Here is a 25962-nt window from a genome sequence, read left to right as displayed (position 1 = left end):
CTCCGATGCGGCTGCTTTCCGACTGGCAACGAGGCGTTTCACTTAGAATGATTCAGCTGTGATCCGTTATGACCTTCTCATTTTCCCCTTTGTTTCAGAGAATCTTTATAAGAATTAACTGCTGCAGCATCGAGAATTCTTAGCGAGGGAAAAATGTGCAGAGAGTTAGCACAGTGGCTAATGCATTTTAACGCACAGGGTATGCTTTCATGTTGATGCGCCCGGGAAAGTGTTTGAGTGGCCGGAGGGCAGGTAGCCAGGCCTTGCACACTAATGCCCTGTGTGGCAGTCTGGGCAGTCAGTCAACTGGCCATGCTCTGGGGAAGTGCTTTCGAGGGTGGTGGTGGGGGGTCCAAGTGGCCGCCCAAGGCGATAAGGGTCTGATGCCTGCAACCAAGGCACTGCAGACAGGGTGGCCAGCTATACACTTGCCACTCAAATAAGAGTGATTTAAGACATAAAATGATGGAAAACACAGGTTTTTTTTCACACTTTTTTGTTGCTGTCTCACAATGTAGACCTAAAAAATGTTTTTTTTGGAGTGTGACATACAGCAGAATTTTTAGAATAAATTGATCTATTGTATAAACAAAACTCATTTACCAGTTTGTTTTCTCTCAGTCATAAAACTGTGGGGACTTGCTGTGGGACCGGAACATCAAACACTGAATGTGATGGTATTTGCATGAAAACCCTGCAAACATCTCAAGAATGTTGCAGCAAAGGTAACACCATTGAAGCGGGCAGCTGTTTATTTTGCTTTGGAATGGAAAGATTTCCTTAAAGGGGAAGTGAAAATATGCAAAGGCCCAGCCACGACTTCAACAAATTGAGAGCAGAGGGGAGGGTAGAAAAAACAGGTTGTGAGTCAAAGGTCCTTCATTCTTGTCTTGTGATGCCTGTCTTCATGGTTTCCTAGTATCACACAGAACTCTGTACTTTGATACAATCAGTCAAAGATGTTGAAGAGGAAGGACAACTATCTGTAAAGATCTTTGATAGGCCACATCTGCACACAACGTCTTCATACTGATCTAAGAATTAGTTTGACGATGTAATGATAAATGAAAAAAGCTTTTATAGCTAATTCTATTTATAACAAAACCATAATACTGATAAAGTGTGAAGCTACTACCTCTTTTCTAAATAAAATCCTAAAAGTTTCTCTGGTTTTCTTATTGCCTCACTTTGCCCTCTCCCTCTTGATCTCAAGTCCCGGAAAGCTGTGGCATCGACTCTCATCAGGTGTCCTTCCTGTATCAATCTCTGATCTTGAGGGAGGGGAGGGAGAATAAGTGAGAGAGTAAGAGAAGGACAGCAAGAGAAAGAAGGAAAGAGAGCAGCGATAACACCAGGACAGGATGCTTTCTGTGCAATACGATAGCCTCCCCCAAAAACATCCTGACCTAGACCATGCATCCTTCTTGCTCTCTTTCCTCTTTCTTTATCTCTCCTCTTCTATTGTGGCTATACATCAAAGAAACTATGTGTCTTACCTGACCACTTCTACTTCAGCATATCATCTCAACACATCTATAATGAATTCTTATTGAATGAGCAAAATACAGTGAAGAAACGGTGGTCATACTTGAGCATATTTTACTAGATTAATCTGCAAAAAATTAAGTAAGCAAGGCTTCTAAAGAGAATCTCGAAATTAAAGTTTACTAAAGTTTCTTTGCTTTCCCAGCAGTCAGAACAGAAAAACAAGAAGAGACTGCTGGTATGATAAGGGCTTTGACTCATTTGTGTGAATCTTTGCTTCTCCGCCATGTGCATGTGAGCCTCTGGTTTCCTCGGGGGGGAGAACTCACTCAACCCACGAGTGCCAAATGACTAATGCCACCGTTCCCCTGCCGTCTGTGCCGCCTGACACACCCATTACTTTCCACTCTCCTCTTCCTCTCCTTTCCCTCAATCCTCCTCGGCCCCTCATTGCGCTTTCAATAATTGATCAGCCCTTCCCAAAGTCCAGACAGCAGTCATTTACTGGAGTGTGGACACGTTCTATGCCATCAAAACTTTTAGCTACAGTAAGCCACAAAACAATTTTTTTGTTAAACAGAAAATAAAGTCACTATAAATGAAACCAAGAGTCTCTTTAGACCTTGCTGTCTTTGACAGATTGCCCTCTGAAGGCACCTTTAAACTCCTATTTCTCTGGCAGCCGCCAAGCATAAACATCAGACGCACAGAGAAGAGAAGAGCTCATTGATCTTGCTGTAAAACAAGTACCTATGTTACTGGCACCACTATAATCGATACAAGTACAGAATTTGTTAGATATGATATCTGTCTGTGTTTGCAGCCCTGGCTGGCTGGTGTCTCATGTCCTGAGTGTTTAGGTCATGAAAAGACTTATATTAGTAACCTACATTTAATCCTAAATCCAAATGAAATCATTCAGAGGATAACTAGCAAAACTTAACTATGATTATATAATTCATCCCTGAACATAATGAATATAGTCATTCCGGTGTGTTTGAAGGTTTATCATTACAGACAAGAATCTGAGGATATGTGGAAAAACACTAGGTTATAAAAGATAAAAACAGTAAATGTAGAAAGGCCATATAGGATGAGCATGATGTCATGCTGAAGCCTCACATCTCATTGGCCTCCACCTACAACCTGATCTGTAAAAGGAAAACTACTGGACCAAGTGTTACGGCCCCAAAGAACCGCCCACCTCCCAATTTCTCTCTCTGCGTGCCTTAGAGGTTGTTTGTCTGTTTGTTTGTGCTACCCTCCCACTCTGTACCCACCCATGCTAAAATAGTCTTTCACTGACATTAGCTACAGTCGGTGGCACGTCGGCCATGAGCCATATGAAGGGTGTTGAGAGCCGCTGGGGCTATTTTTAAAGGATCATTTCAGGTTGAAATTATGCCACTCATGAAAGTTTTTAAAACGTCTGAATTCAGTGTTTTATAACCATTAACTGGTGAGCCTTACCTGTCTGTTGCGTTCGTCCATAATCCGCGTGATCTGAATCTTTTTTCTCCCCATTGTCCCGTTTCTTTCTTTACTCTCTTCTTTCACCAAATAACTTTATGGCCTTGTTGCTCCTTTTTTTGTTGCTTTTTTGCGTTTCCTCAAACCAGGTCTTTCTTCTCTGTACTTGCTCCACTCAATTCAAAGATTCCAGCAGCTGTACCTGTTATACACAGAGAGATATATAGAGAGAAAACAGAGAAAAGCTTTATGGCAGATAGTGGAGAAGAAGATAAAAAAGTATAATCTCAGCACATGGGATGGTGAATAAAGACAAAAGGATCTGTCAACATTTTAGCAAGAGTGCGCTGTTTTTCACTGTCGATATCATGCAAATCAGAGCCGGCACTTCAGTGCGCCGACTACGAGGGGAGACAGCACTGTCACACTCTCTCCACAGCTCCACAGATTTTGACAAGGTTTTACAAGGTGACACGAACTTAAGGGCTCTAATCACACACAATGTAATATTTATGCCATGCTGAACGGCGTGTGAATCTGGTTAACAAAAAAATTCTCCATGTTACCACATGTATTACCAGTTGCATTACAACAATTGAAGAAAAGAACAATGATTAAAAAAATGAATTGACATTGCATGTGATACATTAGTGGAGTTCCTATTTAAGCATGACTGATTTACCAAAGCAATTCAGGTTTTGGAGCTGAAAAAAGACTTGATGCCACAAATGGCTGTTCTCATTTGTGCTGTAATACACACTCAATAAGTCTATATCTGCCATGATCCTGTAATCACTTCACTGCTCATCTCTCCCACTGAGACCTCCTCAGTTTGAAAGGGCTGCCCTCAGTTGAGCAGCTAACCTGGCTTTCCGTAAACCATCTTATCTTTGGGACATACACCTTTTAAGGGAGCTAAAAAAATCGCAAGGAATCTTTTGTAGGTTTTTGTGCATATGGTAAGTGTGTGTGTGTGTTTGCACCAAGTGCACCTCCCTGGCGCTGTAAAGTAGGCCAACCCAATTCATCTCAGGGAGGAGCAGCAGAAGTGTTGTTGTGTTTTCTTCTGACAGTAAAGGTGATAACGTCCCTCGTTATGCAAATGAGCATCCCATTATTTAGGCTGGGTGTAATGCAGCGAAGCTGTCAGCGGTGTCGCATTAAAACCCCTCCATCGTTCACCTTCTTGTTTTTCTTCTTTTTCTTCTTCCTCCCTTGTCCCTTCTTCTTTTCGGATCTTTCTGAAACATTTCCAGGCAGCTGCCAGAACGTGTCAGAGACATTGATGTTGCTATGTGTGAAAGATGTGTCACTCTGTCTTCCCCTCCGTCTACATATCTGCGTCTCTCTAGCTCTTTGATAAGCAGATTTCAGAAACTTAAGTCTGAGACGTTAGCACAGACAAACCCTGTAAATCTTTCTTGGTGTTAAAATGTTGCACCTGAGAGAGAGTCAGGAAGGAGAGTAAGGAAAGATTCTAAGTTGCTAAGGTGAATGCTATTATTCATTTCTTTCATGGAGCAGTTCAATTCGTTTCCTAATTTTCTCTGTATCATCACAGTGTGGCTAGTTCTAAATTTCTGGGTGTATAAAATTCTACACCCAGTTATTAAAATCTCTCATTACCATGTCAAAACCTATTTGTCAAAGACACACACTCTGCATGACAAAGAAACATTTAGTGCTGTTAATAATCAGCCGGTGTTTGTATTCTGTGGTCTCTATTAATAATGAGCCTGGATGTTAGGCTTTATTAGCATCTGCGCACCGCTTGTCACACTTTGTGCGAGCTGTTAGCAAGAGAGAGTCTTAGCACCTGCATGGCAAAATTAAAGCTAGCATGATGATTATTTGAAGGACTACTGTTGAACAAGGAGCAAAACAACCCGGAGACAAGCTGGTGATAATGACCAGATTACTGGGTAAATATTTACCAAGATGCCGTCAGGGAGCTGGCACAAGCCGTGTTCGGCAGTCTCGTCCGTGCTTGGCCTAGCTGAAAACTCCAATAGCAGCTAACTAAATCAAACGGTGTGCTTAATTTTTCCATCACTCAAAGAAACACTCTAATTAACTGAATCCTGTTTGGTTTTCCTGGTTTGTCACTATGTGGTTTGATAAAATGCTTTAGGGGAAGTAATATGGTAAAATAGTTAGCATTTGAAGCAAAACACACACACACTCACACACATCATCATCATCATTTTAGATGACCATGGATAAGAACAATCTAATTTACACTAGAACGATGAAATACTGTAGACATGAGTACAGCTGGTAAAACAACTCTGTCAACCACACACACACATGCACACGTGAGAGAGAGAGACAGAGAGAGAGAGACAGAGAGAGAGAGAGAGAGAGAGAGAGAGAGAGAGAGAGAGAGAGAGAGCGCACCAGTTTGTTAAGCCAATTTACTAATCCATGGCCAAAGCATATGAAGAGAGAGAAGGAGGAGGAATACGACGGAGAGAGCCAAGAGTGAGATCCTTGGCTTAGTGTGAGAGAGGTCAACGTGGATGCCATAAGACAGTGATGGAAGCTTAGTTTGATAAGCTGGCTCCTTATGCAAGTGTGACTGCAAGGACAGCAGAAACGAGTGAACATGAAGAGAACATGGAAGAAACAGAGAGCATGATAAAAGCGAGAGATGAGCAGGTCTCTCAGGGGAAAGAGGGAGAAGCGCTGCTGCTGACCCTCCCATCTGTTAACTACGCCTCTTTCCTACTGCCACAAATAAGAATGCTGGAAAAGAAGAGAGTGAGAGGGAAAAGAGAAAGACAAAGAGAAAAAGAGCACCAGCACAGAGATGTAATGAGCTGCTAGGCATTTTTCTCTCTCTCTTTCTTTCCATTTCCCCCTCTCTCGACAAAAACTGGAGCTAAAAGGGCAACGAGTACGAACAAAAGCAGGCACAATTCTGGGTCGTTTCATTCCCAAGTGTTCCACTTAGGGAGAAAAAAAATTACACTCAATTGTATTTGTCAAAGTCCTAATAGAGTGAATTTGACTTCTTGTGCTTGCTTATCAGATACAGGCTGCCACGTTTAAGTGTACTAGAACACTATATTTGGTTAATGAGGTGTAATGAAACGTCATTGCAGCGACTACACATTGATGTTGGATCATATTACAGTCATAATACACAGCACATATAGGTCAAAATCTTTAAATGAAATTATGAAATCTTCAGTGGTGTCCTGTATCAGGCCACGCCGTATACCTTGTTATACATCTCAGCTTGCACTGTCACCACAGTCGTCTCTCTCTCTCTCCTGCACATCTGCAACATATTTGGTAATACCATGTGCTTGAGAAAAGGCAAGTACCCTCTATCCTCACAGGGAAATGTGGTCGCAGAGATTTGAAATAACATATTACAGCGCAGTAAGTAAACCTTTTAGGAGGTGTGCGATACATTAAATAAACCCCCGCACTTTTCAAATAAACTCCCATTTCCTTGAAGAGACCAGAAAAAACGTCTTCAATGGTTCTTCCTGAATAATTTGTGTGTTAGGACAATCTCTAGTCAAGTCTCACACTTGGAAGTCTTTTTTCCTCTTTACGCTTAATCCCTGAAGCACATTTTCTTCCTCTCCTAACTGCGTTTATTTTCTTAGAGGCGATTTTATTTAATGCACTTATTTGCAGACAGGCAGCTGTTTATCAGCGATAGTTAATGGTGCACAGGGAGACAGGCAGGCCGTAGCAAGTGGATCCTGGGAGGCCTATTGTCTCTGTAATGTCATTACATGCACAGGCTCTTGAGCGTTGGACTGGCTGCTTAGAGGAGATACGAGCTCTGACGAATGGCTACCATGGCTGTCCATCCAAAATGCAATAGGATGACTGACCTAAACTGGAGATTCAGCTTGTCAGAGCTAGGCTTTCTGATTTGTGTGCTTTCGAAGCAGGATGCTTCACCACCTTCTGAGCTTAAGGAGATTGCATCTGTGGCTTTTAAACAATGCTGAAGTACTGCAATAACGAGTACTAATAAAAAATCTAGCCTTTGGCCCCCATTTTGTTTAGAAGTACGGAGAAATGGAGATGATGCTAATATGAAATATAATGAAGTATAACAAACAATATGAAGTAATGAAGTATAACAAAGAATTTCATACATCCAATATTTCAGGACTGGTCTTACCTTCTAACACAACTGGACAGAGCAACAGGAAACGCACACAGACTCGCACAAACACAGAGCCTGAAGGAAGGATGTGACATCAGAAACCACAGACAATCAAAGGTGTAAAGGTGCTTCCTTTCCTAAACTGTTCCAGAGTGCCCAAAATGGGAACCAAAACTCCTGCACTTCCTTCTCCCAGCCAGAAAAGAAGAGACAAACAGAAAGAAAGAGAGTTGAGGCTGTCGCCGCTACCGCTGACCGTAACCAAACGGCCACTTTCTGGTGCAAGCACTGAATGCAAAGGATTCTTGGCCAAGAGGGCAACAGAGTTGACAAAGCTGATACACGAACAGACTTCCAAAACCACTTAGTAAATGACATCACTGCATTCATACAACACATGGATTTGAGTTTTAACACTACATATTACAAACCCCAAATGACTCTATAGTTTTATGGCACTCGTAAATATGGCACCTCTGCCATGAAAAATAGAAAGAAATGTCACAACCCGTGACTTTATTAGCAAATGTGTGAAATTATGGATGAACTACGTTTCGGCAGGGTGGTGAATAAATCTTTTTAGTTTTTATGTGAGATTAGGGCATTCAATGGAAAAAAGGAAAGGTTTCATTTACATCACACAGTGTTCTTTCAGGGTCCTTCCACTGCAACACTTCGCTCCTGTCTGTCTTGCAAACATCTGTGCATTTTAAAATAACGCAAAACAACCTTCTAAACTTCTCATGAAGAAAAAAAAACTTATTGAAATAAGCTACAGGCCTTCCAGTGTTTGATCAAATGAGAAGAAAATATGACATGTTTATCCTATGCTTTTGCATTTGTCTGTTTCAGTATACAAGGACTTCGGTATCCAAGGTAGTTAAAAGGATTGTTTTAAAATGCCTACAAACAAAGCAGTAAGGTGAAAGAGGAAAGTATTTCAGAAGCTTCTCTCAATGAACTGTAATAATGCATGCAACTATCTGAAATGATCATTCCAATAATACGGCCTTGCATGGGGAACATGTGACCACACAAAGTAGTAAATGGACTGGATGGATGAAGGAGTGCTGACAGCAAGTCTTGTCCCTCACTCAGTCAGTAAACAGTGAGTGTGGCCCAGCCTGGGTAAAACGGGCCAGGTGAGAACCGTCTGTCAGTTAGCCATTGCAAAGCCACCCAAGGACGACACATGCTACATGCGTCAGGGAGAGGCAGCTGCTCAGCACAGATCTGCAGTGTGAGCGGACATTGTATTCAGTGATAACTGTCCACCCGAGACAGGCTTTTGGATGCAAAATAAAATCCTGCTAATGTTCTAAGAAGAAAAAAAGGAAGTATATGACGTAGTAATGACTAAATGTATGTGTAATTCTCAGTAACAACCGCTGTTTATAATCTGTGTTGTACACTTTTCTGCACTGTGGATGCGTTCATAATTTAGTGGAAGCATTACATGTACAGCGCGAACAAAGTGTATAGTTTGGTTGGTTACCAAAATAAAAAAAAGAAATTAATTAATTAAAAAAATTATGGGACGTAGGAAGGGAATCATTGAGGTTCTGATCAAGGAGAAGAAAAATGCTGTCCTTGCAATAACTTGTAATATTTTACAGGAAAATACATATGCATGGGTGATTTGACTAAAGAACCGCAACCGGGCGTTTGAGTTCTTCTCCTCACACATCTGCAAGAGCAGAGCTCTTTTATTTCTCTTCTGTTTATCAGCAAATGTCTAACCACTACCACGTCATGCACAGTTGCTCTAGATCCAGGTGCAGCCACAGCACTGTGGAGGGACAATTGACTTTTGATCAGCCAACAAAGCTACATGAAAAAAAATAAATTTTAAGCAGTGACTAAAAAAGATAGGAATAAATACAAGAAGGAACCATGTTTGCTTGGTGAGTAATCTCCCGCTACACTAACACAGCCCTGAGCTGTGTCACTTGGAAGAGACAAGGTCTGGCAACATCGGCCAATTATGTTATCAGCCGAGGATGAGAGCGTCTTATGATGTTAGCCTTGTTCAGAGGTCGGAGGGGCATTGAGGGGCTGTGGCATGTCTGCAGGCTTAGATGATCCTCTGATTATTTCACCACACTTTTTTTGTCGCGCACATCCTCCTCGGCCCCCTCACCACCTCAGCATTCTAATCAGACTAATTAAAAGCTTTGTTCATTTAGAGCTCTCCGATGACAATTTGTTTCACCCTACCCTACAGCGGTCCTGTGAAAAAGAGAATTAAATTTGATCTTCTGACAGCAATTATTAAACGTTCCCTCCTGGCTTCAATTAAGCCCAGAGGCTAACGTGGCTCAGAGACTGAGAGCGGGTGCCAACATACCCCCTTCTTACTTCTGCCTCTCCTTTTTCTATTTTTCTCTCCCCTTTATATCTTTCTCTTCATTTTTTTCATGACGCAAATATGTACAGTAAGCCACTGAGGCACTTGATATTGAACTGTTTTATAGAAATTTAGTTTTTTTTCTTCCTTCTGATGCCTGGCCAAGAAGTTAGAGAGACGAAAAGGGAAGTGAAGCAACCTCCTCTTTTATCCCGATCAATCAGCATGTTCAGTGATTGCACAGTTCTTTTTTTTTTCATATTGAGTAATTCAGTAAAGATGGTAAATGTGCCTTTTATCAGACGTTTTGGTTTAGTTGCAGTATATCTAACTAAAATCTGGAATAAATCCACCAATGTTAGGAACACATTCTTGTGTCATAAAATCCTGTGTTCCATGCAATCAGTAATTTATATTAAATGTATAATCCAGCAAAATCATATAAGTTTAAACAGCATTTCAACTGAGCAACCCTGCTCCGTTATCAGTGTAAGCATAACCTCTGTAAGCAAATTATAGGACTTTCAGAAATTGTGCGGCAGGTTCTAACTGTCAGATATTTCAAAAGAGTGTACAAATGATGTCTCCAAAACCAAATTATCCAACTACACTAAACAAAACTTATCATAGAGTCGCAGGCCATTCTTAAAACATTTTTAATGTTTTACCACAGACATTTTGTCTGAGAGATGTTGAGATATAGACCTTCAACAAGGATGTCCTTCATAACTTTTCTTTTTTCCTTATCTTTCTCTCTTTCCTCAGTCCCAAAGTGCTGTAAAGAAATGAAGTAACCCAGATCGAAAAGAGCATGAAATGAGAGGCTGTAACCTCGCCTTCGGTAAAAAGCTATACAGTCATCCCTGCCACCTCTTGTTTTCCGACATGATGTCACAGTCATTTCGACATTACCACAAGCTGATTGGGCTGATTGTTGAGAGCACTGCTGCGCTGTTGATCTCTCGCATCATTTAACTCTGATTGTTACAGTTGGGGTTTGTCTAAACAAGCAACCAGGCTGCCATTTTTCTTTCTCTTCTCCTCATGTCATTCAATTCCTTCTCTGTCCCTCAATTTCTGTGTGTGGAGCTCTTCTCAATGTGTAATTTCCTGTCCATTAGCAATGAGGGAAGAGGTAAAAAAAAATCAGTTAAGCCCATATCCTCTTCATGTCATCATACTCATTATTCATCATTTGACCAAGTCAGACCATAACACTGTTTTTATGCAAAAGAAACCCCCTAAAAATCACAGAACTACTCTTGACTTTCTAAGAAAAGCATAGATCTGTCCAGACCCATGGTGTCAAGTGTGAAGGAAGGAATATGGCATACCCCAGGAGCCAACCCAATCCCTAGTCTTTCATTATGGGTCCGGCGTACCCTCCTCCCTTCTCTCTTCCCCACTCCATGGCGTGTTTGTAGTGGTGAGAGAAGTCGGCAAATGCCGCAAACGCCAGGCGCGCTCCGTTCTGGCAACAACTCAGGTCGACCTCATCAAAGCGAGTCCTCATAATTTGTCACAGAAAGCAACCAATTAAAATGCGTTAAGGGAAGAGGAAGGTTTACAGGCGGGGTGGGAGAATGACAGTGAAAGGGTGGCAGGGTAAATGGGCAAAAAGATATTGTCTGATTAAAGAGTCCACACAGCTGTGGCAAATCAACCAGGCCGAAACTTTCAAAGGAAAAAAAAACTAAAGGCTCAAGAGGGGAGCATGGAGAGGAGCAACATTGGCTGGATTTGCACTGTGATGATGTTTAACGCTTCAGATGATGTTTAACGTTGTGTTTCAAATCTCCATATCACTTTGACAAACTCCATCCATCAGCCCTCATATTTTTGCAAATAGCAAACAAGACCTGACTGATATTGAAAAATCTGTAAGGTGTATTATATATTTTTTTTCTTGAAATATATTTCAGCGAACATGCCATCATCGCTGTTGAATTCCTACTTTTTTCCCCTCATACCTCTCCTTCTACAAGAGCCTCCTCCTGTATTGATAAAAAAAAAGTCTATGGCGTATTTTTTACCCCTTTTCCTCTCAAAGCATCTGTTCTGCCTTTTTTGTAGGTGTAGTTTGTGAACTATGAAGTGTGGTGTGTACATATTTTTTCCTTGTTGTTGGATTTGGTGGCGGGCCTGTACACATTTGCATAGCCTTCTTTGCAGTGTGTTTCTTGTGTCTCACAGCTGTGGCAGGCGTGTTTTTTCCCTATCTGTTTTCTTGCATGAGATCACAAAAGGGTGACAAGGAAAGTTTGGGTCTTTTAGCCTGTCTGATACTCTGTGCTGATTAGCCTGGCTGGTGCTTCTTGTTCATTTTCTCTGTAATGGCCCAGTGAAAAAAAGGCATAATGCAAATCAGAAAAAAACCTTTTCAGTAGAATCTAAAATAAAAAAGAGAAAGAAGGCTACTACATCTTTGTTTGGGGGAGGGTATCAAAAAAATAATGACCCTTCTAATTACTGTTATTCTGACGCTAATCGCTAGCTCCTGCTGAATACCGTGTTTCTTGATCCGGTTGATAACAAGAGGAAAGAAAACAAGAAGAGGCAAGTGCCTACAGCCAATGGTGTATAAATCAAGTGTGTATGTATGTGTGTTTTGGATCCTGCTCCAGAAGCTTATCCTCTCCATCTCTGCTACTTTTTTGTTTTTTTGTTTTATTAGGTTGCTTTGGGAAAGTGCAAGCTGCGTAGAAGGGGGAGGGAAGCTGGTTCACAAGGCCTCAGCCACTCAGTGCAGAGACATGCACCAATTCCCTCTGCACCCTCTCCAGCTGCACCGTTCACATAACCTCGCCTGTCCCCTTCGGCTAATGATAGCAGAATCCGTCTCTCCCTTCTCTTCCTCTCTCTCCCTCCCTCAGTCATCTATACTTGCACCCACACTTTTCCACTCCCTTACACCACTGCTGGGCACACATCCCTCATTCCCTCTTCTGTGAACTTTGCTTTCCCTTTTTGTTGACATGAGTGTGTTTTCCGAGCTATTGGCCCTCCTTTTTTCTGTGTTTCTCCACCCTGAGAAAAGTCCTGAGGTCGTTTGACTCCAGGATGGACTGAGAATGCAAGAGAGACTACTCACTCAGCCCCCACAAACCCCCCACCCCCTCAACTGGTCCACCTTCCGAGCTCACACTGATAACTCTACTCCGGTTTTTCAGTTATCGTCCTTTCCCAACATATCCCTCACTCTGCCTCACTGTGCCTGGGTCTGCTCCTGGCTGCAGCGTTTGGGCCAGCGCTCCTGCTGCGCATTATCCCAAATAAACAACTCATTACACATGTAATTAACCGAGGGGGCTATTGCAACAGCGGAAGCTAATCCGTGCTAACAATTTTGAAGGAGGGAGATGTAGGGTTTGTGTGTATGTGTGTGTGTGTGTAGGGGAGAGAGAGAGAGAGAGAGAGAGAGAGAGAGATTAGCATTGAAAAGGAAGATGAGGGCAATTGAAATAAATCAAATCCACAAACCACTGAAAATTAACAATTGTTCTACCCTTTCTATCACACTCACTATCGCACCATCTCTCTTGCATGCGCTCTGTCGTGTAGGGTAATCCCCATGGACTTCACATTGCTCTTGTTTTCTGAACAATCTGAGAAATGGGTCATCAACATGCTGCATGGCAGAGATTTGATAAAAACTGAAAATAAGGCACTTTCGTTGGTAAGAAAAATCATGTGCTTTCTGCCATTGGTCAGATTAATTAACACACAAAGCAACAGAAACTGAATTTAATAGATGGGTGAGGTGATGGGAGGGATAAAATCCTGCCTAATTACTATGAAAATGCAATATATATTTTCATTGCTAAAGATGTACCAGTTCAGGAAGATTAGGCCTCAGATTACAGAGTACAGAGGCAAAGTATGTTTTGCCTACACTTGTTTCAGTACGTTTTTCCCGTCAAAAGCACAGACATGACCTGAAACAATACACCAAATATTATGTGTATTTAGTCAGATGTATTTATTTCAAAGGTGACAGGAAGTTGGCAAAGGACCTTTGTCCACTCTGTATTTCTATCATTCTGACTGTTACTGTCGATCACTCCTTTTAACTTATAATCATTCATTCATTTCAACACCATTCAGTTCAATTCTCGACATCACCAATATGCTAAACTACAGGGAAAGTAACAAAAATCAAGACAAAGTTCTTTAAAAGTTTACAAGCTGTTCAAAGCTATTATATGTGAATAGGATTTGTTCTAAGTAAAAAGGAAATAAAAAGGTTAATAATCTTAGGCCACACCTTAAGATTTGCTCAGTATAAAAGAAAATATATATTACATCATATTTGTCATAGTGTTTTCCTTGGGTGGGTAAGAAAATGACAGAAATACAGCACAATGCTTGAAGACAGTTACCCAATACTTCACATGTATCTTTACTGAGGCTTGCCACCATGTTGCAAATCACGGAATGCACCAACAAAGCAGTGCCAAATTGTAAGAACCATATGTTTAATCAGCTTCATAATATTTTATTCATGAGGTTGTTGCCTTCACATTCTCTACAACTGGCTGAAAACACTTTAAGAAGTTTGCAGTGTTCTACATATGCACATGATCCCCACAATGCGTTTGCAAAAGCATAATGTGATGTAATTTCTTGCAATAACAGCAGCATATTGTCATATCACCCACACCGTGTGTATAGGTAGTGGATGAGCAACTTAGTGAGTGTATTTCAGTCCACAGAATTTATGAAGAAATAAAATAAATGATTCATGTATATAAATAAGGCATGTTGTGGACATGGAACTGATTGCATTTACGCAAGAACTTTGCTTGCCTTTATTAACACCTCTTTCAACACATGCAGGGGTGTTTTAAGTGGTTAGGAAAAATTGTAGAGAAACATATCAAATAAACTTCACCAAATGAAGCAAATGAGAATCTGGAAGAAAGGGAGAGAGGCACGAGTGCTGGATGTCAGTGAAACTGCTAAGGTAGCCAGAGTCTCGGCATGTATCCCCTCACTTCCTCTGCTATTTATAAACCTATTCACAGCTCTGGTCCAAAAATAATACAGCCACCATTTTTAACTCAACAATACTGTGAGCTCACACAGGTAGCCACTGGCCCGCGCACATGGGACAAGCCGAGCGTGGGCGAGCATGAGGGGAGAAAAGTTAATCTCACGGCTGAGCTATTTCTGTCAGGACATCGCTGTTTAGGAAGTATGGGCCACAGGCAAGTTACCAAGCTTAATACCACACCCGTGTTACTTGCACCCTGACATGGGGGCTCCCTAACACACACATACACACACGCATACACACACACACACACACATGCACACGCACACGCACACACACACACAAACACACACACACACACACACACACACACACAGTTATAACCACACAAGGTTATTTGTTTTTCCACTGGGGCCTACAGGAGCAGCTGCAGGTGAATGCAACCACCCCCGCAAGTCCACTCATTCAGAGAGAAGCAAGGTCCCTCTCGCTTTCGCATCTCTCTCTTTCTTTCTTTCTTTCTTTCTTTCTGTCTTCCTTTCTTTCTGTCTGTCTTTCTTTCATTTTGTCATTCTTTCTCTAATTATTTTATTTCTTTCCTCTTCTCTTCGTTGCTCTCCCACCAAACCTTGAAGTTTCAAATGAAGTGCTCCTCTCATTCATTATGCATACAACTCTGCACTGCACATTTCCTCTCTTTCTCTCTCCCCCTTCTTTCCTTCTCTCCTTTTCCAGACAGTGCATCTGTAATAAAATTAATGACATCATTGGCTGCACTTTGGAGGAACTACTGGAAGAAAAGTCATACATCAAAGTAAACACACGGTCCTGCCGACAAGAAAGAAAGAAAGAAAGAAAGAAAGAAAGAAAGAAAGAAAGAAAGAAAGAAAGAAAGAACATTTTCTCTCTCTATTTCCATCACATAGGTAGGCAACTCAAATGAATAAACGATAAACAAATAAATGGGTGCTAAGCATTGAGAATAATGGTTTTGAACAACAGAGTGCAAGTCAGCAGTGATTGAGTCAAATCAACAGCATGAATGGCCTTTTCTGTTCCTCAGCTATTCTCTGAATCCAAAAAAGTGGAAGGTATTGCATCTAAATCAGACACTTATAATGGAAACCCAGATGTCTGTTGAATAGCGATGGGCAATATGGGAAAACATTTTTACACTTGATATATAGCATTAAATTTAGGTTTGCTGACAAAGTGATAACATTAGTGTCCTATTAATATATATATAATTTTAAGTAAGTAAAAACCATGAAAATTTAGATTTTAACATTTAATCAGCTGCTTGTTACCTTAACAATTGAGTTAATCAGTATTCCAAAAGTATAGATAATAGCCACCTCTCAAAAAGGTAATTCTTTATAGTATTATAATACTGCATTGTTCAGTGACTGAAAGAGAAAAAATGATTTTAAAAAACTTCCTGGAAAATCATTCCTATTAATCAGAGATGGTATAAATGAATGTTGCTCTCTCTGTGTGCAGATTTAAGGCTACAGCAGCCTACAGGAGGGAGCCAGGAGCAGAAACAGGCTGAGTTGATGGGCTGCGAGGTGACAGCCTGTTGAAGGGCCCTGTACAGCAGCCACCCCAAACACAAAGGCATGAAGTGTCATAACGCCAGCCCCTCACACGCCTCTCCACTCTTTCTCTCCCTCCTTCCTTTCTTTCTTACTCCCTTTTTCTGCCCCACTCACAGCGCGTCCACTGCACATCCTTTTCTCTTGCCACTCCAGCCCCCTGCTTCAATGACAGGGTGCTGCTGATAAAGTTGCAGATGACTGTGAAAATATACAGGTGTGTGTGGCAAAAACACAGAAAAGGCTGTGCAGTGAACTAATGCAGTGCACACGCTGCCTAAAACTTAACCACGAATGGAACAAAAACTTTAACTCTCTACACTCAAACTGCAAAGGTGATTCGCGCTCGTTGTGTTTCATCCCAGTAGATCTACTGTAGTGTTTTTCAGTGCTGGCTAACGAGAACATTAGTGTAGTGCGTGATAACATAACTGTGTCACGACCCCCTTTGAAAAAAGCGGCTCAAGGGCCTCCACCTTCCGAGCCCATTGTGGAGACAGGATCCACTAAAAATATCCCTCGTGCTAGTCTGACGACGGCTTTTCAGATGGATGCTGCTCCTGGCCGGGACACAGAGGGCCCTCTGTCACCCTCCTTCACTCCCACCAGAGGATGTTACAGAGTGACAGGGCTATGCTGCCCCCACTGACAAAGATAAATTACATTCGCTGGAAAATATTTCAGCATCCCCCCCACACACTTCCTTTTGCATCTCATTTTTTTTACTTATTTTTCAGCATTTCTTGGGCATTAGCCAGCAAAACGATCGTTTTGTGATATGCTACAGCTTCATGATGGGACATAGAGTCTCTCTTGCTGAAGAGTGCACTTGACAAATACACCAGGTTAAACATATAAAAAAGAGTTGCAGTTCTGGGGGGATTTCACCAAGTGGTCCAAATCACCGTAAAATCAGGATTTCAGAGAGCCTTTTTTTTCATTTAAAGATTATATTTGGGATGTCCTCTTATTTTAAGCTAGGTTTTTATTTCAACTGCTGAGTTGGCTACCAAAAATAAAACAGCAATAATCAAATGGGAGCTTTGTGCCTTAAATTAATAGATGCTCCTTGGTGGGGTGATTCAATATTTATACAAATTTTTCTCTCAATATTTTTCTCTCTTATGTTCCTATTCTTCGCTCTCCTCCTTTCCCATAACTGTGTGCAATCAGGACACTTGGACATCGTCCGTGATATTAAATAGTGGTGACGAATGCCAGCAGTTTGGACTTTTCAGACCACCCATTGCAATGCATATGCGTGACACAGAGGCCCTGGCAGCAAACAGGAGGTTCCTTCAGTACTTTACAGTGCTATTTAGAATGAAACGTCTACCATACTGTTACTGCATGAGATTCAGAGTCATATGGATGATAAGACTGGAATCGTGCTGTCTTCATAACCACATACACATTCACACACATCAATACACACATCACCTTCCCTATCACACAGCCTCTTTCAAGTCGGCTCTGCCGTCTTTCAGAGCTCTTATCTGTCTGTGTGTACAAAAACAGACAAAAATGTACCAAACTCCTGCACACCCCCACCTCCCCGCATGCACCTCACAGGACTCCACCCAACACACACACAGCAACGGTGTATAGCATAAGAATGAGCCCATAACACATGGCAGAGCTTTGCAAACGAGCATTGTTCAGCTCAACGTTATGCAGAAATATTCTGAAATATGTTTTACAATGTAAGCAGACATCAAAGGCAGTTTCATTCCTCTGTGATCTCACAAACACCCCTTCCAAACAAAACCCATATACTCTCTTCCCTGTTATACTGAAAGAACATTGTCAGGCATCACTCGTAATTACTATATAGAGGCAAATCCAGAGACGAAAGTCACCAGGACAGGATTAGGTACTTTTAGGATTGGGTACATTTCACTAACGCTGATGCATTGTGCCCATTCGAGTGCAAAATTACAGGTCTGAATCCGGCTTCTTTACTTTGTGTGTAAATTAAAATAATTAGACAGAAGGAAAAATAAAAATAGTAAAATAAATAAATAAATAAATAATAATACCAGTAAAGCTAGACAAATCTCAATATCAGTCCCTGTAAACAAACTATAATAATAAAAAGTTAACTTTTTCCTTAGCGTGGCTTAATCACCTGTTTACGCTGGAAACTTATGTGCTTGTCTCCTAGCTTAAGCATTAAAAATAAACATTTGCTAACTTCGAAGGCAAAGATCATAGAGTGACGGGCAAGGCACTTGATATTAATTTTGCTCAATCGACAGTGAAAATCATTCGCATTTAACAAACGCATTTACTCACACATGCCACCATGAAGAACTTTATAAGAAGGCTCCCCTTTGTTCAAAAGATAAATAAGCAGTCACAAAACTGCAAGACACACTGATTTCCTTACCTCTGGGCAAAAAAATGCAATTGCTTCTAATTACTAATTACTGCTAAATCTTGCCAATCTGAAATTGCAAATGGAAACATTTTTGTAAACTCTTTATGCCCTTGACAAACATTTATGGACTTTTCCTAAGCTAAACTCGAAAGCATGATAATGTGGGCGATTAACTACTTTAATTCTGATGATGGTAAGTGAACGTTTAAAGTTTAACAGGAATGCCTCTATGATTTCCTCTCACTAATTATATATCCAAGCACAATTACAATAGTTTAAAAAAATATTAAGCATTTGAAATGGAGCTTCAGCAAAATCTGAGCAGCAGAATTCACAGCAGGTGTTACAGTATTGTAATTCTGATATACACTGTGTGCTCCATGCCCCTGACAATCGGTTTAGGTCCTCTAGCCAATCCTGGTGACACGTGTGGAGCTAATCCCGCTCTTTGGGGAAACTGTAAGGCCATGTTGTCACTGTTGGTTTTGTGAATCGACACTGGCAAAATCCCTAGTGATTTCCCGGAGACGACAGGTCTGAGAAGGACCTGTGTGTGCATATGTGTGTGTGTGTATGTGTGTGTGTGCGTGCGTGTGTGTCTGTGTGTGAAAGAGAGAGAGAAAAAAATACAGAGAGAGAGAGGGAAAGAGAGAGCTTTCTGTATATCTTCATGTTAACATGTGAGTGTGTTCACCTTCCTGCTAGGCAGATTAGCCAAACACTAAATCCCAAGAGAACAACAGGTGAGGCATGTGCACGCACACACACACAAAGCAAAGCCTCATTGATTGCATTTAGTATGAGAGGAAACAACTTCACACCATGTGTCTGAAGTCACTTTTGTCTAGTAAACACACAGTTTACAGTACACGCTAAAACTCCTTTTGAAGAGATGATTTTATATATATAAAATACCTTCAAAATGACAGACTGTAGAATGTACAACACACTGTAATCTTGCGCCCAAACCTTGTTGCCCAAAGTTTCAATACAGATGCGACATTTGAAAGCTCTAAAGTACACTCATGATCATACTACATCAGAACTCATATTTTGAGGTTACCCGTTTAATTAAAGATGTAAAAGGCAACGAGAAAAATCAAACTCAGACGCACTGAAATATTATTATGAGCAATAACACATTTTATCAACAGATTTTCAAGAAAAGAATTTTAAGCAAAATAAAATTAGCAGATCAACTCTGTGTTTTTATATATTCGATTTTGATCCATGATTTTTAGATATGCGAATGATAATGTACTGAGCATTACTAATGTTTTTTTTTTTCTATTTATAAATACTGTCATAGTCATGGGGTAGAAATAAATAAGTGCTTAATCAGCCTTACGTTAACTAACAGTTTTTGCCTGGTGGTTTATTTATTTATTTTTATTTTTTCAAATACCAAATATCAATATGATTAGCTTTTTAATAATAATAATAATAATAAAAATAATAATAATAATAATAAGTTCCAATATATAAAAAATAAAATAAAAAATAAAATAAAATAAAAACTCTATATTATGTGAACTGATAATATTTGTGATAGTGATTTAAATGGCAATATTTGTGCCCTTAGACAAGCATTTAAAATAACTTGGTAAAACTTTACATTTAAAGTCTGATGACATTATTATGACACATTTCCTCCACTATAAGATCCACAGTAATAATAAACTATAATATACACATGTTCCAGGACTTTGGGTCAAAATAAATGCAATAATATGAGGCAAAAGGACTTTCTGGGATTTTCAACTAGTCATGAAAGAAATACATTTTAGACATAAGAAACAATAGTTATAGGGGTTAAGCTATATTAAGTTAAGAGGGAGAAGATGTGAGCAGAGCAGTAACATACCGCTGTGTGACCCGGTTCATCTTCCACCGTTAGATTCTTAATAATAAGGTCAATAATGGCGCTGTTCTACATTTGTACCACATTAAAACCGAGGCTTCCAAATAATATTCCCTGTTACTCTACATGTTACAAGGCGTTTGTGGAATTACAGCCTACCTGTCAGAAGTACAAGGTCAACCGAATTTGGGTCTTTTAAAACAATAACATTTGTATATATCGTGTAGTAAAATAACCTTCTGGTACGAGCTAAAGTGGCTAATTTAGTGTCGCGCGAGGACAGCTGAAAAATAACGGTCACCTCACGAGAGCCTTAAACTTTAACTTGGAAGTGGCACGCGCAGAGTCTTGGAATAAGTCAATACTAAAAAAAAAAACGTTACAGCTACGAGACACAAACAAAGTGCCGGTCATGTAACATGTAGGGACGCAAACATTGTGACTGTCGTGCGACGTTACTTACTTCATTCTGTAAGAAATGTTGCCGGTGGAGCGTCCGTCCTTCCCGCCGGAGTGACAGAACGCGGAAAGGCGTCTATAGGGAAGCCGGGGTGGACTCGGGACCTTCGCTTTTAGCTTTTATTAAATCCACCACGGATTGGGGAAGAAACTCAAACAAGAAAAAACAAACAAAAAAAAAACGAAAAACAAAGAAGAGAAACAAAACGATACGCCACGCGGGCAAAGAGTGTCTCTTTTTTTTAGTAAAACGTGAGTGTCGCGTGAAGCTGATGTGTCTCTCGCGCCGTTCGCGTCTACCGGTAAGAGGCTGCAGCTGAAGGATGTTCAGCTCTGCTCCGCTCGTGCACTTCTCTCCCCCTCAGTCAGCGGCGCGTGCCTCTCCCTCGCCCTCTCCGCGCCACGACAACTAATCGGGTTTACTCATGAAGTGGGGGCGGGCTCACATCACTCCCGTGCTTTAATGAAGGCAAAAAAAAAATAATATATATATATATATATATATATATATATATATATATATATATATATATATATATATATATATATATATGTATAAAACCCACCCCACGGGTAATAACGCATTATTATCTCTATCTCTATTTCATACCTGGTGAAGAGCGTGAAGCCTTTTTCACTCGTTTGGGATTAAACAGGGCCGTTGTTCTCGTGCACGGGCCTGAAGAAGTTTTATACACACTAAGTGCAGGGCCATTGAATGTGCACTCTCACAAATAAAGGTACCAGAGTGTATCACGAAGAAATCAGTTCACGTCAAAGTGATCTGTTCTGTGTGAGTGATTTTTTAAGCATGTCTTATGTTTGCACTGTGTTCTCTCTGAGTGGTCGTTAAGATAGTGTAATGTTTGCACCGTAAATTGTCATGTGGTCAATTATTAGGTGTTTTTTTTTTTTTAATTATTATTATTTTTTAGTTACTCCATGTCTTGTGTATGTGCACCAATGTATTGTAGTTTTTGTATGTGGAAGTGTGAAAGTGTGCAATGTAGGATCACTATACACTGACATTGGCCTGTAAAGCTGATTCTAATTCTGATTAAAGATGTAATTAAATTACACACTAAAAGTATAAAAACAGGACATTTAATGGCACCACATCAAAAGCATGGAAATGTGCAGAATGGTATTACTTATAAGAGTGTGAGAAAATAAATAAAATAATAAAAACAAATAACTGTGTCTGTCTGTGTTTTTGTCTCTCTCTTTGTGTGTGTGTGTGTGTGTGTGTGTGTGTGTGTGTGTGTGTGTGTGTAAAATATCTAAGATACCTAGAAATGTTTTAATGAACACTTATACAGTCAACTCAGCTCTAGTTGTGTGTTCAACAGGTAAACTGTGTCTTGCAACTGGGCTCCTATTTAGGAGTGTACATTTAATATCTATTTAAAGCACTTGGTTATAACTTTGAGTATATGTTTACATTTGTCACATTATCGTTTATTTTTCTAATAAATTAACCACATAATGGCCGGATCTAATTTGTACAATAAACCATTGGGTGCATTTTAATTCAGTACAGGACAAAAAGGCAGACACGCATATGGTACATGCAATAGTATTATTTTATAATTAATTAATAATAAATTATAATTTATTATTTAAATTTCAACATTATTTATTTATTTATTTATTTATTTTTAATTGTTTGTTTATTTATTTATTTATTTATTTATTTATTTTTATTAGTATTATGTTGTTACCTCAGTTTTCTAGATGCACTGAAAGCTTTTTATTGATTGTTTCCAGGTCTCTGTTTGTACCTCCATCCCCCAGCTCATCTTTCAACAGGTTTCCTTTATCTCTTTTGATTACAGCTGACACAGATGCTAAACATGAACAAGCATGCTGTGATTCAAAAACATTCACTGGAATAACATGCCAAAGACAAATCATGCCTAGGCTAAGTAACAGACTGGAATAATTCATACATGACCACTGTGCTCAGACATGGTTACACTAAGATTGTATAGTAATTCTGAGAGGTTTGATGAGAGAAAAAAAACCATTATAGGAGTTCTTTCAGTTCCTCATGAGATCCCGAAAACACTGACGTCTGTTTCTATATTTCTTCACATACATATTGCATTACTACATACAGCTTCTGCATGACAGGTCTGTGTTTCTAGTGTAGTTTAGTGACAGACGCTAGAGTCAGAAGTAAAACATAAAACAGGTTAATAAATTAATCAAAGCAGGTAATCTGTATGACAGACTGCAACAAGACCTGCTGGTGTCAGTTTACATGGGATCCCACCTCTGGGTCCCAACTAAATGTGAGCTTGAGAAGCATTTCCTCTTGTTCTGAAGGTTTTCAAATCAATATGCTGTGGTTACAGCAGCTATAGACCTGCTTTAACACACAATCCGTCCATCATTTCTGCCAGACTTATAATGCACACCTAAAGTGTTAATGCTAATGAAATTTCTGTCAGTATCATGGGTTGTAAAGCACAGGTAGTGATGTAAAGCAGTTATTAGTTGTCTTTTCTGCAAGTTAGGAAACTTTATGTCTCACCCACCACATTCGCAGTTCCTTCAGCTCAATCACTCACTCCTCCAGATCGTCACGCGTGCAGTCGCTCTAAAAACGCCTTTTGGATTTCAGTGTGCGCTTGCGCTTATTTTGGTTGGCATCTGGTGGAGATAAAAAGAAAAGGAAGAAAAAAGCAGATTCATTTAGGCCTGTGACATGTTTTTGTTTTAGGACCAAGGTGTACTACTCAGGTTGCTCATCATATCATGCCGGGGTTTGGGCGTTGGGGTGGCGGTGTGGGGTGTTAAAAAAAACAACACCAACACGAATCAACAACACCAAAAAAATAAATACAAAATCAAAACTGTCTTGTGCATATGTATTAGGTGTGAAGGTCCTAGAGGGAGTCAATCAGAGAATAACTGTCTTTGCAATGCGCAGATTTGATTGGCTTTCAATTCCAACAGGCTTTTTCAGGTGTTATGGACATACTTCTGTTTACATATGCTGTCTTGTACACTTGAGAGATAAAAATTTTGCTACCTTTCTCACCCAAACAACACTATCTAGCAAACAACTAGTTTTTTATAACGAAGCCTGGGAATCTGCATAGTTAAAATCCTTACAGGAACAGATTTAACATCCTTAGATATTTCGTTGTATGAACCATCTGTTACTGATCCTACATCAGAGCTTTAATTCCTATGAGTCCCGCTCTTTCTTCTTCCATTTGAAATTTCAAGCTGTCATAATATTACCCAAAAAAAAAGATATTAAGCTGAAACTTTCAGAGTATGACTCTGTCGCTGAGGAGTGTATCTTTAGTATGCATCTTTCTCGTAGGAACAAGTCTGTAATATAGCTGAAAAATGCCTAAAGTTCACTGTCCCTGTCAAGCTTCTGGTGCTTGTACATTGGGGATCCAAAATACGCATGTACCTGTAAATAAAACATGTAAGGTTTTATTATAGTTAAATCTATGGACTTTTGTCTGTTATACCTATTTATCAGATTCCCTGCATCTGTAGTATTTGGTAAATTAGTGAACTAACAATTTAAGAGCCCTGATCTAAATTTCACTATAAAAATAAAAACAAGGCAAACAATAGCCAGTTGTGTCATGTATGCCTGTATGTTTAGACTATTTGTAGTATCAGAGTAAATGATCTGGTTAAATATTGAAATTGGCTCAGTTGATAGACTGAAATATGCTTATGAATTGCGCACCACATAGCTATGTCTCATATGCTATTAATACTTATATATGCATCTTGATAGATATTTACACTACACACAGATGCATTTGTTTAACATCATGTGAGATTTTAGTCAGTTTTCCAGTAACCAAAAATGAGCAAATGTTATTGGAATGATCCTTTTTAAAACACCACTGTTATTTATTCACTGATACATTGATTCCCTGATTGATTGATTGATTGATTGATTGATTGATTCATTGATTGATTCATTCAAATTGTGATTAAAATATCATCATTATAGCTTTAGTTATTTTGTTAAGATCTAGCAAGTCTAGCCTCTGTGAACCACTGGAGATGTCTCGTTGTGCTGCTCTTCAGCTGACCAGTCGTCATACATAATGGGTATGCTATTAACATCACATGTCTAAATGGGTTTTGTTAGAGGAAGAAAGAAGAACAAGGCTCCTATTTCCTTAGAACATGATAAACATCAGTGCATTTCTCTTGGCAAACAGAAATCATCGAGCGTGTGTTTGTATTGTGTGTTTGTGCATGTGTATAATCTGCTCAAGTGAAAAGCAATCTGGCTGTCAAAGCTGATAATGTTGTCAAGCGCTCAAATCAGTGTCTTCACACTGAGCAGTACAGCACTGGGGAAAGAACAGGCAGATCACACATCTCTCTCTCTCTCTCTCTCTCTCTCTCTCTCTCTCTCTCTCTCTCTCTCTCTCTCTCTCGCTCTCTCTCGCTCTCTCTCTCTGCTTTTCCCTCTTCCCACTTGTTCATCTATCATCAGCAGACTGGTGACAGATTAAAGGAAAAAAACGTCTTCCGGTGTCTTATTAAGGTGTCAGGACTTGGCACAGATTGTACAGGTCTCTGAAACTCTAATGGAGGAATGAATACTATTCTTCCCAAAGATATTCCCTCAACTGGTGTTTTGCTGATTTGGTGTTTTCAGTTGAAAATCTGACATAGGTGTTCAATTAGGTTTGGAGCTGGTGACTATGAAGGATATAGGATTTACATCATTTTAATACTTCGAACCCGTTCAGTGATACCTGATACCAGTGATGTGTGGATGGGATGGAGTCATCCTGGAAGAGACCACTCCCATCAGGATAGAAATCTTTCTTCACAGGATAAAGGAGAACAGTTTGAATAATTCTGTATTCATTTGCAGAAGTTTATCTTCTTTTTAAGGTACAGGTAGACTTAAACCATACATGCCACAGCATAACAATCACTGATTTGTCCTAAGAACTAAATAACTTAAGATTGTTACATACATCGATTGATTAAGCTGCAATTTCTCTGAAGTATAGATACTGTACATTTTTTTCCTGATACAGAAAAATTCATAATTAACATGAATAACAATTCATAAGAACTCTGAGATGAGCACAAGTTGCACTTCCATCTATGCACTTAAATAAATAATTAAATCTGTTAGAGCTTATGCAATAAATTAATTAACTCAACACTGCATAAATAGTTAACAATAATTACACTATTAATTATTTAATAATTACACAAGCCAAAAA

The 25962-nt window shown here is 39.8% G+C and overlaps 1 protein-coding gene across 6 annotated transcripts in view; it reads right to left on the bottom strand.

Annotated features, from left to right (window-relative positions):
- mef2cb (myocyte enhancer factor 2cb) overlaps positions 1 to 25962 on the bottom strand; it is a 62986-nt gene that overhangs the window by 30007 nt on the left and 7017 nt on the right. For 2 of the 6 annotated variants that reach the window (XM_060882936.1, XM_060882935.1), the window contains exons 1-2: positions 20730 to 21133; positions 2956 to 3157 (exon numbers count right to left, since the gene is read on the bottom strand). In XM_060882936.1, the coding sequence (XP_060738919.1) occupies positions 2956 to 3009 (54 nt within the window). In that variant the 5' untranslated portion in view covers positions 3010 to 3157; positions 20730 to 21133. Of the gene's footprint in view, positions 1 to 2955; positions 3158 to 20729; positions 21139 to 23265; positions 23381 to 25962 lie in introns of those variants that run through there. The other 4 variants (XM_060882934.1, XM_060882938.1, XM_060882937.1 and 1 more) reach the window with 4 other exon arrangements.

Source organism: Tachysurus vachellii, chromosome 12 (assembly GCF_030014155.1).
Source record: "Tachysurus vachellii isolate PV-2020 chromosome 12, HZAU_Pvac_v1, whole genome shotgun sequence".
NCBI classification, from domain to species: Eukaryota; Metazoa; Chordata; class Actinopteri; order Siluriformes; family Bagridae; genus Tachysurus; species Tachysurus vachellii.
The sequence above is the reverse complement of the archived record's forward strand: the minus strand, read 5'-3'. Positions and strand labels throughout refer to the sequence as shown.